At 34.1% G+C, this 16,820-nt stretch overlaps 4 protein-coding genes across 11 annotated transcripts; 2 read left to right on the top strand and 2 right to left on the bottom strand.

Moving 5' to 3' along the window:
- The first annotated feature begins 248 nt into the window (after positions 1–248).
- Positions 249–3,694, top strand: LOC143431885 (eukaryotic translation initiation factor 3 subunit B-like). Its single transcript, XM_076908861.1, has 11 exons — positions 249–441; positions 669–864; positions 948–1,260; positions 1,331–1,687; positions 1,756–1,898; positions 1,981–2,116; positions 2,194–2,389; positions 2,479–2,659; positions 2,741–2,981; positions 3,057–3,165; positions 3,255–3,694. Exons 1-11 carry the CDS (start codon positions 306–308, stop codon positions 3,353–3,355), a joined length of 2,109 nt encoding a protein of 702 aa, XP_076764976.1. The 5' UTR covers positions 249–305; the 3' UTR covers positions 3,356–3,694.
- Positions 3,695–3,803: 109 nt separating this feature from the next.
- On the bottom strand, positions 3,804–6,992 carry LOC143431851 (CDP-diacylglycerol--glycerol-3-phosphate 3-phosphatidyltransferase, mitochondrial-like). The gene is made up of 8 exons (XM_076908823.1): positions 6,898–6,992; positions 6,098–6,293; positions 5,895–6,017; positions 5,546–5,823; positions 4,839–5,110; positions 4,538–4,774; positions 4,244–4,453; positions 3,804–4,167 (listed from the first exon to the last, which is right to left on the bottom strand). The coding sequence occupies exons 1-8, from the start codon at positions 6,927–6,929 to the stop codon at positions 3,965–3,967; spliced, it is 1,551 nt and encodes a 516-aa protein (XP_076764938.1). The 5' UTR covers positions 6,930–6,992; the 3' UTR covers positions 3,804–3,964.
- Positions 6,993–7,365: 373 nt separating this feature from the next.
- Positions 7,366–12,453, top strand: LOC143431817 (endophilin-B1-like). 8 transcript variants are annotated; one of them, XM_076908760.1, is made up of 9 exons: positions 7,366–7,535; positions 8,161–8,302; positions 8,372–8,500; positions 8,581–8,743; positions 8,814–8,877; positions 8,973–9,008; positions 9,420–9,610; positions 10,971–11,106; positions 12,224–12,453. In XM_076908760.1, exons 1-9 carry the CDS (start codon positions 7,473–7,475, stop codon positions 12,350–12,352), a joined length of 1,053 nt encoding a protein of 350 aa, XP_076764875.1. In that variant the 5' UTR covers positions 7,366–7,472; the 3' UTR covers positions 12,353–12,453. The 8 variants fall into 8 exon arrangements, with proteins under 8 accessions (XP_076764875.1, XP_076764874.1, XP_076764878.1 ...); XM_076908759.1 differs by having other exon boundaries at positions 7,371–7,535; positions 9,420–9,606; positions 10,967–11,106; positions 12,224–12,452; XM_076908766.1 differs by lacking the exon at positions 12,224–12,453 and adding an exon at positions 9,693–9,716 and having other exon boundaries at positions 7,374–7,535; positions 10,971–11,197.
- A 358-nt stretch (positions 12,454–12,811) lies between these two features.
- LOC143431894 (small ribosomal subunit protein uS13) lies at positions 12,812–13,659 on the bottom strand. The gene is made up of 3 exons (XM_076908872.1): positions 13,466–13,659; positions 13,272–13,373; positions 12,812–13,026 (listed from the first exon to the last, which is right to left on the bottom strand). The coding sequence occupies exons 1-3, from the start codon at positions 13,607–13,609 to the stop codon at positions 12,859–12,861; spliced, it is 414 nt and encodes a 137-aa protein (XP_076764987.1). The 5' UTR covers positions 13,610–13,659; the 3' UTR covers positions 12,812–12,858.
- Between the last annotated feature and the right edge of the window lie 3,161 nt (positions 13,660–16,820).

Below are 16,820 nucleotides of genomic sequence, written 5' to 3' on the forward strand. Positions count from 1 at the left end.
CAATTCATAAAGGTCTTGCTTATTCTTAATTATACGAATTGCACACTTTTAATTTCTGTTATCTCTAGACTGTCCAAGTATCTGTAAAATATTTTATATTATTCTACATTTCTTAATCGTGCGTGGGTGTGTGTAATCTATTAAAAAATTTCAATAAACACAATTATTAGGTGCAATAAACGTGTAACGCGTTAAAATACAGAAGAATTATTGATTACTTTGACCTCGTTAAGATTACACTGAATGCAGAAAACTCGCTGCCATTTTCACGTGATTCATTATGCGCTAGTTCAGAGGTTTCCAAGATGGCGAAGAAAACGTTAGCGGATAAAACGCCTCAAAATGAGGATAATGTTAAAAATAACGACGATATTATTAACGACGATGAGGAACCAAATTTCAGCGATCCCGAAGGATTTGTCGATGATATTACTGACGAAGGTAAGCATAAATTTTCTTCAATGATAGTCAACAAAACCTATCCGATGATGAGTGAAAGCATGGCTACGTGTAGTCGCAAATGTGGCATGCATACCTAACCTAAAGAAACCCACGAGTACTTGTATTAAACAAACTTTCTATTAACTATTGCTCTGTAATACTTGTTCGAAACGAAAAACTCTCGCGGAAATGAAACATACGTGCTTAGGCTTTCTTATTATTTTCAGAACTTCTCGGTGATATCTTGAAACAAAAACCGTCAGAGACAGATGGAGTGGAATCGGTAATTGTCATTGATGGAGTTCCCGAGGTCGAACCACATAGAATAGAACGACTTCAATCGGTCATTAGCAAAGTTCTAGCCAGATTTGGCACGATAGTAAATCAATATTATCCCACAAATGAAAATGGTTACACAAAGGGGTAGATACATTTACCAATCATATTATACTATCCGGAGTATCCTTTTATTTTAGATATCATGTACAATTTGCATTTCATTTCAGGTACATATTTCTAGAGTACAATAATCCCCTTAATGCCTTAGCAACTGCTAAATCTGTAAATAATTACAAAATTGACAAGCAACATACTTTCAAAGTAAATTTATTCACCGACTTTAAGAAGTTTGAAGAGATTCCAGATGATTGGGAACCTCCGAAACCGCAAGAGTTTAAAGCTGCAACCGATTTGCACTATTATCTTTTAGAACCGGATGCTTACGATCAATTTTGTGTACTTTCCGGTAACGGTCCCTCCGTCACTGTGCAAGTTTGGCAAAACTCTGCTCCTGAACCAACATTACTCGAAGAACGTGCCGTACGTTGTCATTTATTATATAAATTGTGGTTATTATTTATTTAATGTAAAATTTCGTTATTTTCAACAGCGCTGGACGGAGACGTACGTTAAATGGTCTCCATTAGGTACGTATTTGGCGACATTCCACAAATTGGGTGTTGCATTATGGGGTGGACCACAATTCGTGCAGCAAGCTAGATTTAGCCAGAAGGGAGTCGAATGTATCGATTTCTCACCGGAGGAACGTTATTTAGTAACGTATACTCCACGAGCTGATCTTGGTTCTGATCAAAAACGTCTTGTAATTTGGGACATTCTTACTGGTCAAGAAAAACGTGAATTTTATGCAGATGGTTCTTCGGTTTGGCCCATTTTCCGCTGGTCACATGACGATAAATATCTTGCTCGCATGGGAGAGGATGTTTTGAGCGTTTACGAAACACCTGTACGTTTCTTTCTAATATTATAAATGAAATTGTAATCATCTACTAACGTCAGAAATCAATGTTACAGTCATTTGGATTATTGGATAAGAAAAGTATCAAAATTCCGGGTATCAGAGACTTTAGTTGGTCCCCTACGGATAATATTCTCGCTTATTGGGTGCCAGAGGATAAAGATGTACCAGCTAGGGTTACACTTCTTGAAATTCCAAAGTAATTCACTTACTATGTTATACGTATATTGTTGTTGTTTCATAAATCACTCGCGTTACTGATTATAACGTATTGATTTCAGCCGAAATGAAACTCGTAACAAGAATTTGTTTAACGTCGCTGATTGTAAAATTTACTGGCAGAAATCGGGGGATTATCTCTGTGTGAAAGTCGATCGTTTTGCCAAGCGTAAAGAGAAGACAGAACAGAAATACACGGTACTTAAACGAAATAGCGACCGTAATGAGATGTGTTCCTTTCGTATCTATGATCGGATACATATGTTTGTTTACAGGGTATGTCGTACAACTTTGAAATCTTTCATATGAGAGAGAAACAAATTCCAGTCGATAGCGTTGAGATAAAGGAACCAATCCACGCATTCGCATGGGAACCCGTTGGAAGCAAGTTTGCCATTATTCATGGAGAAATTCCAAGTGTTAACGTTAGTTTTTACGAAGTACGATATGGTCATCAACCAGCTCTTCTGAGTAAGTCGTAACGTATACGTACGAATCGTGCCAATCGTATTAATACCATTTTAACATCGCGTGTGCTAAATATTTATCTTACCTAACAGAGAAGTTAGAAAAAAAGGCTTGCAATCATCTATTTTGGTCGCCATCGGGACAATTCATTGTCCTCGCTGGGTTGACGACCATGGCAGGAGCTTTAGAATTTATCGATACTAATGATTTTACCATCATGAACTCGACTGACCATTATCAAACATCCGATGTAGAATGGGATCCTACCGGACGGTAAAAATTTCTTTCTCTGCGTCTATCCACAAAATGTTTCGCATCACGGATATTGTTTATAAATACTTTATTTGATCATAGGTACGTGGTAACAGCTGTTTCTAGTTGGAAAACTAGCGTGGATAACGGATATTGGATATGGACGTTCCAAGGACGTATTTTAAAGAGAGTCAATCTTAATCAATTTAATCAGTTATTATGGCGACCTAGGCCACCGACGTTACTCACGGCAGAACAAATCAAAGAAATTAAGAAAAATTTAAAGAAATATTCTGCACAATTCGAAAGCAAAGACCGTATGCGATTAACACGTGCTTCGAAGGTATACATACGCTTCGAGTTAAATCGTTACGCATTATATAAATTATGCAGCTATTAATATACCATTATTTTGTAGGAATTAATTGAGAAACGCTGCGCAGCGATGAAAGCGTTCGAAGAGTATCGTTCGAAACGTATACAAGAATGGAATAATCAGAAGAAGCGGCGATTAGAATTACGCAATGGTTTGTATTCTAATAATGAGTATCTTCCTTTCCCGATATTTACATTCCCGATATTCAACGCTATTATACAATCGAAAATCATTCCTTAGGTATCGATACCGACGAATTAGATTCTGATTCAAAGAACGTAGAAGAGGAAGTAATAGAATTTTTCGTCAAAGAAGAAACATTTGTCATCGACGAGAAATAAAACTTTGTGGAGGAAGTTATTACTGTACTTTCTGCCATTTTTGGAAATCTCTAGTGCAAAACCGATTCAATCATTTGTGAAAGGTGTCATCGAAGTAATTATCTTCCAGAGTCACGTTAATTGTGGCTCCTAATAGTGAACTTGAAATGACTACTCCGAGTGGTTATGAACAATTTCTTTTGTACTATTTCTGCACTCTAATTGGAATTGCTTCTTCCACCTTCCCGACGTTACGTATGAAACGCCACAAACATAATACCGTAAAGTTTTACCACGTCCCATACAGAATAGTATGTCAATCAACAAATAATTATTGTCAGTATAAACACATACAACGTATACTTTTTTATTCATTAAACCCACATAGCTTTCATTTATGCAATAAATTATTAATGGAAAATTTATTAATGGAAAAGGATCTTTTTATTCAGATTTCACTAAGATAAATGATAAATCAAGAGATTATAAGTTAATCGTTCAATTTTTCTTGTCACTTTTACTTCATACAATGATTTCCGTTAGAAGCACGAATTAGCACGAATGAATTTTATTTATTTATAAATTATTACTTCAATTATGTACGATAGATATTCAATAGGCATTATAACATTAAAAATAGTATCGAAATAAAACAACGATAGCACATACCCAAGCAGGAGGGATTCTATCCTGTTCGGAAAATGTTTTTTTCGTTACACGTTTCGCGCACGAAAATAGCCGTTCGTATTCTTTTTGCAGTTCATTTTGTAACTGTATGTTTCTAGTCATAATAGCAATTTGGGTTTCTAAATCTTTTTTCACCGATCTGTAACCTGTAATGAATTTTTTTGTTTCGTTCACCATTTGTTTACCGTTTTAACGTTACGTTACGTTACGTTCAAGTTTTACCAAAATTAGGAGATCCAATAAGTGTAAGACAAGGTTTTTCTTGATCCGGTAAAGAATACCAAAGTCCTTTCGCGTGATACGTCCATCCTGGTCTAATAAATTCCCATAAAGTTACCCTATTCTGCTGTCCTAAATTGTCACAGTATTTAAAAAATGATTCTTCTATTTTTGTATAGGCTGCTGGAATACCCCCGGCAACGCCTTTTGCAGCTAAATATAATTTTACGTTACAACACACGTTTGTACGTTACGGCCACAAAATAATCTTCATTCCCTTTTAAAGTACAAACTTACAAAAGAAACCGTTCGCAGTTGGATGCGCTGTTAAAAGATGACAGGTTCCTCGGCAGTGTCTAAGTACTGCTTCGCTGTACTCCGAAGTTAAATTAAAATAACCAGTGGCTAGTTTTAGCGTTGCACCTGGTGGAGCTGTTCGCAAAAGTTTCAACGTTACCAGACTATCATGATGAATGTTTAGTTGGCCCATTTGTATCAAAGGATATATCCATGTATCTATGTCCGAATTTCGTTCTACAAAAATAAGCAATTCACTTTGATTTCAGTTTATCTTCATTTTTCATAAAAATATGTATACCTATTTTTTTAAGGTCAGAACGCTCTTCTATTTCCCTCTGAAACAAAGTTTTCACGCTGCGCGCAGCTGCTTCGATGAATTTTGTTGGCTCTTTAAACGGATGGACTTTCATAGAAGAATGCAGTACCGTAGTTCCATCTGGTCGAAGCACAAAACTAAATTCTCCCACTTTTTCAACTAATTTATCATAAAAATCACAAAGCTCTTTACAATCCTCGATTATAAAGTAACGATCTTGTCGGTTCGTAAAATAATCATTACTAAGATTAGCTCTAGAAAATAAGATAGAGATTTTACGATCATTTTCAAGAAATAATTTTATATAAAATTGAAATAAGCCATCCAGAATCCAGATTGATAACGCTATAGAAGTTAATCATCTAGTTCATCTAGTAAAATTGTGCACTGATCTAATATTAAATTTGAGAAATTTACAAGATGCACGTAACTCTCGTACGACGCAAACATTCCATTTCGTAAAAATGTTACATTATGTAAGTCGTTATATGTGGCATAATATAAATATGTATAAGAAATTTATAGAATTTTTCTAGACTATATATAGACGTAACAGCTACGCGACAAACAAAAATATATTTTTTCAAGTGAATTGATTCAAGTGATTCAAGTGAAATCACGTTGTACGAGAGTTAGCTGTATAAAATTTTGAAGTTTTTCAGCTTCCGAACTCAAATATAGATAGTTACCCGCTAATAATTATATCGTTATCTACCATGTACAATTTCATATGCTGAAGTCCTACCAATTCATTGAAGCGATCTGGTATAATCATTTTTAAGAGTCCACGAAGTTTAGGTGTATGATATAAGAAAATTTGGCAACAGTGACTGTACTTTCCGTTAAGTAATGGTTCCAACATTTTACGAGAATTCAATTTACCTCTGGAGCCTCTCATAAAATCTAATAAAATTTTAACTTCGACGCTACCGTTACTGGCGGTTAAAGCCTGGTCTATAGCGTTTACCTGTGTACAATGAAAATATTATTAATTATAATATCAAATCTTTAACTGCTTAAATCTTACATTTCACTTACTAAATTAGATTCTAATTTTCCTGTGCCTAAATATAACGACGCAAATGTTATCCTTTTCTTTGCGTTTTTACATTTTTCTACAAGCGTAGAATAGAATGTGCTCGGTTCATAAATTATTTTAATCTGAACATAACAAATTTTGTTGGTTTGTCGTCTGTATATATATATATATTACTTTTGATTCGAATGTTTTCCACGTCTACCTTAGATCCGTTTGTAGCAAAGCAAGGAGCACTTTTGTGTAACCATGTTAACGTATGATGTTCTGGATGTGCTATTTCAAGATCTAAATCTTTCTCCTCGGCTGTCATTGTAACCGGTATAATATCTTTTGCAACGCACGAACTAGAAAATTTTAATTCCGTCTGGCTGGATGCTAACGTCTTCCTTGTGTAGAACCTACAATTTTTTCAAACCCGTCATCCTCATTGACAAACTATGGGTGCTTAAATATTTGCACATATAGGTTTTAAATGTAGAAAAATAAAAAATATAAAACAGTTCAGCAGGTAAAATGCATTAGTTTTATCAGCGTTTAATACTGAGATTGCATAACATTGATCGACAAGTCGTGGTAAATTCGTAGAAACGAACGAGGCAATATAATATTCGTAATAAAATAATCAAGATTATATTAATTTCATTCATAAAACATCAAATCAAATAATCTAAATAAAAGTTCACAAACATTAGTAACACGTGCGTACGTATACGCATGATTTATTTGTGGAAAAGTGGTATTATCGTTATTAAGTACAAATTTCATTCGAAACTTTTTTAAGGGCCGAATATATATATATATATATATATATATATATATATATATATATATATATATATATATATATATATAAACGGTTGTCAAGTTCACGATACATTGTCCGATCAACGTTTCTATGTCAAATTAGTGTACATACATAGGTTAATCTATCTTTAGTTGCTTTAGCAAGAATTAAATTTGACAAGACACGCGCACTGCATTGATCATTTCGACTCTACTCACCGCTTTGCGGTTTTTAAAATGAAGCTAAGCATGAGTAGACCTTTAAATAATTAAACATTAATGCGATAACAATGCGACCTTAAATTATAAACCTGACTGAAAACTACAGCGCACGTAATCTTTTGGGTTGTTTACATAGTACTATCCGTGCATATAAACATCTGCGTACGCATTTTTTTTGTTTCTTAACTTCTTCTGTTCTTAATAAGAACAATATTTGCATCATTCCTGTAGATCTGTGTACTTTCCTTTCTTTCTCAAATTTCGTAACATTTTTCCTCAACTCTTTTTACGTCGTCACGAAATGCACGAGTAAAGAGAGGATATTCGGAGGATAATGTAATATATGTAATATGCATGGAAAAATATCATATTTCGTTTTACTCTTTCGGCTTAATGAAAACCTTTCCTTAAATATTTTTTATATCTTTCCCATCTATATAATATTTACGTACGTACAAACAATGATAAACGAAGCGCCTCTGTACGGAGAAAGTTGGAGTTAGTGGTCGATAGAAAATAAAAAGCTGTAGAGGGTGATTGCGGAAAATTCGTATCGCGAAACAGACGTAGAAATGGATATCAATGTTAAAAAATTGGTAAAAGATGCCGGTGCCGCACTTAGCAGGGTAGTGCAGGTAAGAAATACTCCTTGTAATAATTCAACAGATTTTCGTTGACAAAAAACTGTACTTGTTAAGGCACTTGCAACCGAAGGCGGGCGCTGTCATTTCTGACATTTTCTACTTTTTTTCCACTCCAAGGAGATCGTTTAAATAAAATTCAATAATTGTCAGTCGACAGTTAGTTCTTTATTTTCACCGCATAAAATCACATCGACATTTTCTAATAATTCTTGTCCAAGATATTTTTTTATACGTCAAACTTTTGCTCGTACGACTTTCGTCTGTACGTCGAAAGCTTTAATTATCGAGATCTAAGGTTAGTAAATAATATCGAATTTCGATGATTGTTTATATACTTTATACTGTGCTATTTGTCATATTTTGTTTTACGTTCACTATTTAGTATCACTATTTATAAAGTTCGACGTTCTTGGTCAATTGTCGAATACAAATATATAATATTCCTGAACTAAATAATAATTAACCATTCGATGAGTCAGAACGCATGAAATAAGCTAAGATGACTAAGACCGTTGTTTATTTTTCATTTTCGCTCTGCAAAATAGAATCTAAAATCCAAGTAAAAATAAATTTCTGTTGAAAGTCTTTTATTTCACTTTACTTAATATTTCCTTAGTTAACAGAGGAAACATTGGGAACGTCAGAAAAAACTGAATTAGATGCACACTTGGAGCATCTCGCAGATAGGGCAAATGCAACCAAAACGTGGACGGAAAAAATCCTCAGAAACATGGAGGCGGTACTTACTCCGAATCCAGGTAACATTTAGAAAATTAATTATACAATGATTATTTAAAATATTTATTATACGATGCATTGTGTTATAGGCAACAGAATCGAAGACTTTTTTTACGAAAAGATCGATAAGAAGAAACCTAACAGATTAAGCAATCTTGAATACGTAGGCATGGATATGATAGAAGCTGGAAACGATTTCGGCCCAGGGATTGCTTACGGTTCGTACAGAAATCTTTTCCCCGATCATGGGAACTCGATTATGTTACTTTTACGTCATAATTTTACATTTTCCTTCCAGGCAGTGCATTGAACAAGGTTGGACAGTGTCAGCAAAAGTTAGGACAAATTGAAAGAAATTTCATTAAAGATGCAGCTAATTGTTACATACAACCGTTAAGAAAATTTTTGGAAGGTGAAATGAAAACTGTTACCAAAGAGATGTCAATATTGGAAAACAAGAGGTATGTATTTCATTTCTCCTATATTTAAGATCAAGTATCCAATGCTAGTACAATTATTTTTTACTTTCAGATTGGACTTGGATGCATGTAAAAATAGAGTAAGGAAAGCAAGAAGTATGTTGGGCCAGCAGAGTGTAAGTTCTATTATTTATTACTCTCTCTCTCTTTTTATTACGTGCTCTATACGTTTACTATGTGCGTTTATCCTGTACATTGCTGCACTTAATAGGAGTCCGGAGTATCACCTGAAGTGTTACTCGATCAGGTATTAATGAAGTCGATACCTTTAATGGTTCAAAATTTCTAGCTTCTTCTATACATTCTGTTTTAATAAGCGTTTAACATTTTCGTAATTTGGACGAGGCTTTTCAACTTATTCACTCACGTCACGTCATTTTATCGAGTGAATACATATTTAACATACATTTAGCCATACGTTCGTAGATACTTTATGCCCGCAAAAAGAAAGAAACAAAAATTTTCTTTCTTCTTCTTCTTCTTTTCAGTTATTTTTGGTACAGTGACGTTTTGGATGATAATCATAAATATCTCCAATTGTAACACGTTTACTTCATACATTACCCCTATTTTCAGTCATTTTTAATGAACAAAACAAAACATTATCTATGTCTTTTAATCGGAAAGAAGGAGTACAACTGTTTATTACTCTACTCAGGCAGAGAGGGAGTTGAGAGTAGCACAATCAGAGTTCGATCGTCAAGCGGAGATTGTAAAACTATTGTTGGAAGGAGTATCGAGCTCTCAGGCTGGACACCTGCGTTGCTTGCATGAATTTGTCGAAGCACAAGCACGTTATTATGCTCAGTGCCATGCTGCGATGCAAGATTTGCAACGCGAACTCGCTGGGTAAGCTATTAACGAGTTTCTTTTTCAAAATTCCTTTTTGTTCTCAACTATTGTTCATTTATCCTGCACTACCCTTGTACAGCTATCCTACTCTCTGGTGATCCGAGTGAGTAATGTTTAAGAAATTATTGGATGCTACGTCGTCATGTATGACATGTAAAACTATTTAGAACGAGCTTATAGAATCATTACTCATTCGCAGAGATCATCATATCTATGTAGACGATTTTAAGTTTCGCTATCTAGAACTGCTTATTTCTATAAACGTGGTATACGTGGATATTTATTTATTTTCTTTTTCTCAAGTAACAACTGTGCATTTCATCTGGATTCTAATAAGCTTCACTATGAAAGCGGTGTCTTCGTGTTCGCTTTAGCCCCTTGCTTATTTTGTATTCATTTCTTCTTTCGACGTGTACTTTCTATTCTCTATCTTTGCTTGCATGATTGGGATTGCAGGGCGCGTCAGCCGAGTCCTTTGCTGCGAGTCAACAGCGAAGACGTGATCGAGTTAACACCTTCCCTCTCGGAGTCCCAAAATTCCTCTATAAATCCACCATTAGCTGGTTCTACCTACATTACCGCTACCTTTGATACCGATATATCGAAAGTTTAGCTACAAGAATTGTTAATGGCGCTATTTAAAAAGAAGGGCAGTAATTCTACTCCGTATATACCTGTGATTTAAACTAATAAAAACAGTTTAGGGTACACGCATTTCCTCTCTGATATACATAAGATACGTTGGACAGCTCTTGATTTAGAACGCTGCTGTCATACTTGTAACCGTTAGGAATTAGTGAATAAATTATCTTCGTGCAAGTGTTTAATTGCTGTTTTTACACGTTTCATCAAGTAGAAAATGAGAAATTATTGAATAGATCGTATCATATTTTTACGCGAATAACATGATAACAAAGTACCCTCAAATATCTACGTCCTACGATCGATTAACATTCGTCTTTTATGCATGGTTGCCAATTTTTTACACCATCCACAAATCTGTTGCTATGTTTCTTTCCCAATCCACTAAATTGCTTGTACCTTTATATGTGTACTATATTATTATTTTCAAATTCATATATAAGTTCAATTAATATTTACTTTTATCTAGCATGTAGATGGTACGAAATCTATCCTAATGAGTGCAACTAATGAGACTTTATGCATATCTTTCTAAGGCTTTTTGGTAAAAAAATTACAACGCTTTCGATACCTTGAAATACCAAATTACGATCGATAGAGTAAAAATCTGAAATATGTCACGAAAAATGTTTCACAATCTTTGCACAAATATAGTTGACTCGCTTTAAAAGGCATATTTACCAAACTTATCCAAATTATAATTTATCCTACCCAGCTTATCTGGGGGTCCTTATCATCCGACTACCCCACCAACATCCAGTGTATCAGGGAACGACGATGAGCAACTTGCAAGGGTGTTATGTGATTTTTCTGCGAGCAATTCTGAGGAATTAAGCGTCGTGAAAAATGAGGTAACAAAATTTGTGATTTAGATCAAAAGAATCGTGTTCGCAGTGTAATGGTGCAAAATGGCATGAATCGTTATTAAAAAAGTGAGTTTTATTTATAAGTTCTATTACATATAAAAATTTTGGCAATTTTGTATACGGGAGATTGTATAATTTAACTTAATTTAATTTAATTTAATTTAATTTAATTAATATGACAAATTCTGAAATTACGAAATTCCATTAGTAATTAGGGGTACCGATTGATGCATTTCTTAGACATACGTATATATAAATACATAGAAGAATTCATTGTTGTGCATTTCATAGGCTTTGTATTCAATGGAATGTAATGCTTTTCTATCTATTACGAACATAATAGAATACGCGTAGAAAATATCTTATGCTACTCGTATAAATTTTTTTTGTTTTTTTTTTTTTTTTTTTGGTACATTATCATATAGTTTAAATACGTATACGTAGTTTAAAGCGTTTCATTCCCATAATATGTAAAATAGTAATTGGATGCTGGCGGAAAGTAGTGTAAATAAATTTCTACAATTACGTTGGTAAAATGATAAAGACATACGTATATGTATGTTCTTTTCATGGCGGGTGGATTTTTATAATTACGTTGATGATCCGCATCCCTAATTCCCGTGTTATTCAGATTGGAATTACAGATGATACTCGATAAGCTTAAGTCTCTATTTTGAAATTAACATTTTTATACCTTTCAGGCATTGATCTTTTTAGAATCGTGCATATCTGTATCTTTTATAGTGCATAAGTTTTATAGATGTATATTAGTTTTCCTAGTTTTGTTAAATTGATTCTTGGTGTTTTATATACACACGTCCATCCTAATTTCGTTTGTATATTTGTTTAGATATAAAAACGTTATCGTTACGTGTATGCATATCAGAAACACATGTACATTTATTCAAACCCTTGCATGTTTTAAATAAATTGTCATTCTTTCTGTTAAATGTTCATTATTTTTCAACAACCTTAAATATATTTCAGCTTTTACAACCTTTTAATTTCTTTGACTTTTCTTGCCAAAGTCACGTCCACGCAATTACTTCGAACAGATTAAATGATATATTTCGAAATTTGACAAAGTTGAATTATCTTTTAGGTAATTACCGTTATTGAGATTCCCGGTGATGAAGACTACGTAATTGGCATTAGTGGGATGAGACGAGGAAAAGTACCAGCTGTGTATTTAGAATTGATCGATGCCAGTCACCGAAAATTCAGTCAATAACTATTCTTTGGTGCACAGCACATTCCATTGCTTATTACGAATGTTTCCTTCTGATCCTAACTTTATATGAAATTGTATTGTCCAAACAGATTTCTTCCAATTCGCGCAATAAATTTTAGAAATGTATACTTCATTGTGAATGTGATTAACCATGAATCACAATTTCCGAGTATGCATTTTCGTTTTTATCAACTCTATCTAATTGATGCAAAATATTGTACAAAAACAATTTAAAAACCAGAAATCAGCACAATGTATATCGCGTAAAGTCAATTTTGAAAATGCAAAAACTATTCGGATAATTTATCTGTAATTGTAAATCAGCTGTTGCATAAAGAGAACAAGAAAGAAAACTCTGTTCTAAAGATATTAAAACCACGTTATATGTTATTATCTATAAATAAATAAAATATATACAAGTTAAAGGAAAATGTCATTCATTTTAAGAATCAAACTTCAGAAATCTTACCGTATTAATTTATTGGATAAACAAGGAAATGTAAAAATTATTTCTTTTTCGATACACCCACTGTACGTCCACGACGACCCGTGGTCTTTGTGTGCTGTCCACGAACACGGAGACCCCAATAGTGACGCAAGCCTCTGTGAGCACGAATTTTCTTCATCCTTTCCAAGTCTTCGCGTAGTTTCGAGTCCAAGTACGAACTAGTGAGCTATAAAATGATAAAATATCTCAAACATCTATATCTTAGAGATATCGTAGAAAATGGTATATAAAATAAATTATTATATGTTGCACGATTCAAATTAATATTAGATTATACTTTTTAACTTTACAACGTTAAATAGCAATCTATCGTGCAGTTTTTCTAGCACGAACTACCAACCAATCCATATCAAGTTTATACGGTAAGTCGTGAAGTCGTGCTAATAACTAAATAACCAATCTCTTGTGTACCTGCGAATATTTCCCATCCACAATATCCTTTTGTCTGTTCAAAAACCAATCAGGGATTTTGTATTGCCTGGGATTAGCCATAATTGTGACAATTTTTTCAACCTCGCAACAAAAAAAACATATATATTTGTTAACACAAACAGTTAACATGTTATATGTTACGTATAACAAATTGTTAAAAGTTTAATACTTACTTCCTCTTCCGAACATTCTCCAGCACGTTTGTCTAAATCAATGTCGGCTTTTTTCAAAACAATATTGGCATAACGGCGACCGACACCTTTGATCGCTGTCATAGCAAACATGACTTTCCTATTACCATCGATATTCGTGCCCATGACACGAAGAATATGCTGAAATTTCTCCGGAATTACAAGCGACTGAAACAGAAAGGATCGATATATACAGATCAACAAGGTTAACACGCGGTTTAACCTCCACACAGATATATTAACGTTAACTACTCGGAAACTGGTATTTATATATTCAACAGAAAATAATGTTCAAATATAAAAAGTTTAATACTAAGAAACAGTTAAAACTAAAGACTTCAATATTTCGTTACGACTTTGAAATAGAATATTACGAACAAAACATATGATACACAGACCACATGTAATTGTACAATTTTCTCCTAACATTGCTGAAATACTTTTACATACGCCTAAAAGAATAAAAGTTGTACAATTTGACACGAATTATTAGGGTTTCCTCTATAGGATTCCATAAATAATTAGAGATTTAAAAATACGATATATAAAACTCACCATCTTGCCGTTCGTCTGTCACGCAAAGAGGCAGAATCAGAATTACAATTTTCTTCCTACAGAGGGCATAAATGATCGACTGATTAACCAAGGTAAAAAAATTTAAACAAGAAGAAAAGTTCTGGGATACTTTATCTTTCTAATTTTCTGTGTAGAAACATTTAAATTTAAAATATACAAACTTTATACAGACTTGTTGAAATCACTGCAAACACATGACTAACAGTTACTTGCAAAAGAACAAAAGAATGAATTAATCTTCAATAACACCACCTTGCTTAAATTAATTTCAAAAATATTGCATCTCCTTCATTAATAACATGACAAAACTAACTGCATATTACGCAAATAACAGCTGTTACAAGGAATATTTTATAATTATTCACTTTTATCGAGTTTCATACGATAAAGAATTATTGTCAGACTTGTGGCGCCCTCTCTGTGGAAAATGCTGAAACTGTTCGCCGTTGAGGGTTCAGCCGTTCCACGAGAGATGGCGCTAGTATGTCGTAAATAAATTAACGACGATAATAATTAATGAGTTAATCGGCAATGTGAGGATTGCAGCGATAATAGAATGCGTTTCTATAGCGAGACTATGTTCCAAATGGTGGATACTTCAAAACGATTGAAAGGATTTCTTTGATTAAACAATCATGTGCATTTATAAGGTAATTTATAAAACAAGACTTTTTGCAATAAACGTTTTGTTATCTTTAATGATCGGTTTAATTATTCAATCACCACCACAACGATCCTGGAATGATCTATTTTAATGTCTGAGGCGAAGAAATGTTAGAATGCTGTACTAAACACAAATAAATGAATTGCTTGCGACCACGTGTGTAGAAATTAGTTGCGAATGCGTTCAATTGTATGGATAGATCGTTTGTACTTTCTACTAATGCGCATATTTAGAGAAACAAGCATAGAACAGGGAAACCATTAGAAGTAGATATACGAGAATGGGTATAAATCTATACAAATATTACACAGATACGTTGCAATCACTGCAAGCACGAGAGTAATGACTGGGAGGGAATAGAACAACGAATCATTTTTCAATAACATCTTATTTACATTAACTATGAATTCACTGCTCCTCCCTCGATCATTACGTGACAAAAGGAATTGCGTGCTAATTAATTAATAGCTGCAACGAGGAATATTTTATGCGTATTCACATTTTTCGATATTACGTCACAAAATATGGCGGGAAGACTGGTGGTGCCATTTCTGTGGAAAGTGCTGAAACTGTTCGCTGTTCAAGATTCAGTCGTTTTTAAAGATACGGCGTCACTACGGCGTCACTACGACGTAAATTGTGGCATTATCGACTGCCATACCTCAGCAAACTCGTTCACTGCCATCTACCTCCGAGGGACGTTATCGACTGCCACATCTCAGCAGACTCGTACACTGCCATCTACTTCCGAGGGACGTTATCGGCTGCCACATCTCAGCAGACTCGTTCGCTGCCATCTACTTCCGAGGAACGTTATCGACTGCCACATCTCAGCAGACTCGTTCACTGCCATCTACTTCCGCCCCTCGGAAGGTACATTTTCGTTAGGAAATTATTTCAAAATTAATTCGTGCCATCTATAAAAAAAGAGACTCTCGTTTGCTACGTCTTTCAAATTTATTATTCACTTATTTCTGCGCCATCAAAGACATCACATGATAATTTTCCTTTACAAAATCTAGATTTATATTTAGCTTATATTTCTAAGCTTTCTATAAGAAACATAAAAATATAAGAAGTTACTTTTTACGCGACGTTTAATTCTGTATCACGATTATCAACTGAGAACCAGCACCATGTTCCAGGAACGTTCTTTCGAGTCCACGTTCAAACAGTGCAAATATCTCTGTCAATAAAGTCGAAACAAAACTAATTACGTACACGGCGACAGGCAGTGATTGTACGGTTCGCGGATAAGTTTTTTTTTTGTTACCGCAGCTAATAACCGAAGCCAGTAACGAAGACTGCAAGGCCGCTGGACATGCAATTGACATAACAGATTCGCGCGGCTACGTTAGCTGTGTTTAACCCTTAGAGCTCTATGGACGCATATATGCGATTTTTCTAAGCTTCTACTTCAGTTTACCTTATTTGTTAAAGACTTATTGTTTGTAGGAAATTGTATCTTCCGAGGGGCGGAAGTAGGTGGCAGTGAACGAGTCTGCTAAGATGTGGAAGTCGATAACGCCACAAAATAAATTTATATGAATTAATTAATTAATCAAAGATGTTGGGTATTATAATGACAATTTTAGGCGTATAACCATCTAAGCCCTAGTAATATATTATGCGTATGTGCAATTATAAAGGTAATTTATAATCTAAGACTTTTATATTCGTTGAATAGTCAATAAGTTAGAATAAACGTTCCGTTACCCTTAATGATAGATTTAATTACTCAACCACCCCCGCAACAATCCTAGAATGATCTATTTCAATGCCTGAGGCGAAATAATAGTACAATATTGTACCAAACACAAATAAATGAATTGCATGCGACCACGTGTCTAGAAATTAGTAGGGAATGCGTTCAATTGCATGGACAGATTGCTTATACTGTCTGTTAATGCGTATAATCAGAGAAACAAGCACAGAAACAGAGAAACTAATAAACATAGTTATAAGAGAATGGGCATAAATATACAAATATTACACAGATACGTTGTAATCACTGCAAGCACGAGAGTAACGACTGGAAGGGAATAAAGCAACGAATCATTTCTCAATAACATTTTATTTACACGAACTATGAAGCCA

The sequence above is a fragment of the Xylocopa sonorina genome, unplaced genomic scaffold (genome assembly GCF_050948175.1).
Source record: "Xylocopa sonorina isolate GNS202 unplaced genomic scaffold, iyXylSono1_principal scaffold0014, whole genome shotgun sequence".
In the NCBI taxonomy this organism is placed as follows: Eukaryota; Metazoa; Arthropoda; class Insecta; order Hymenoptera; family Apidae; genus Xylocopa; species Xylocopa sonorina.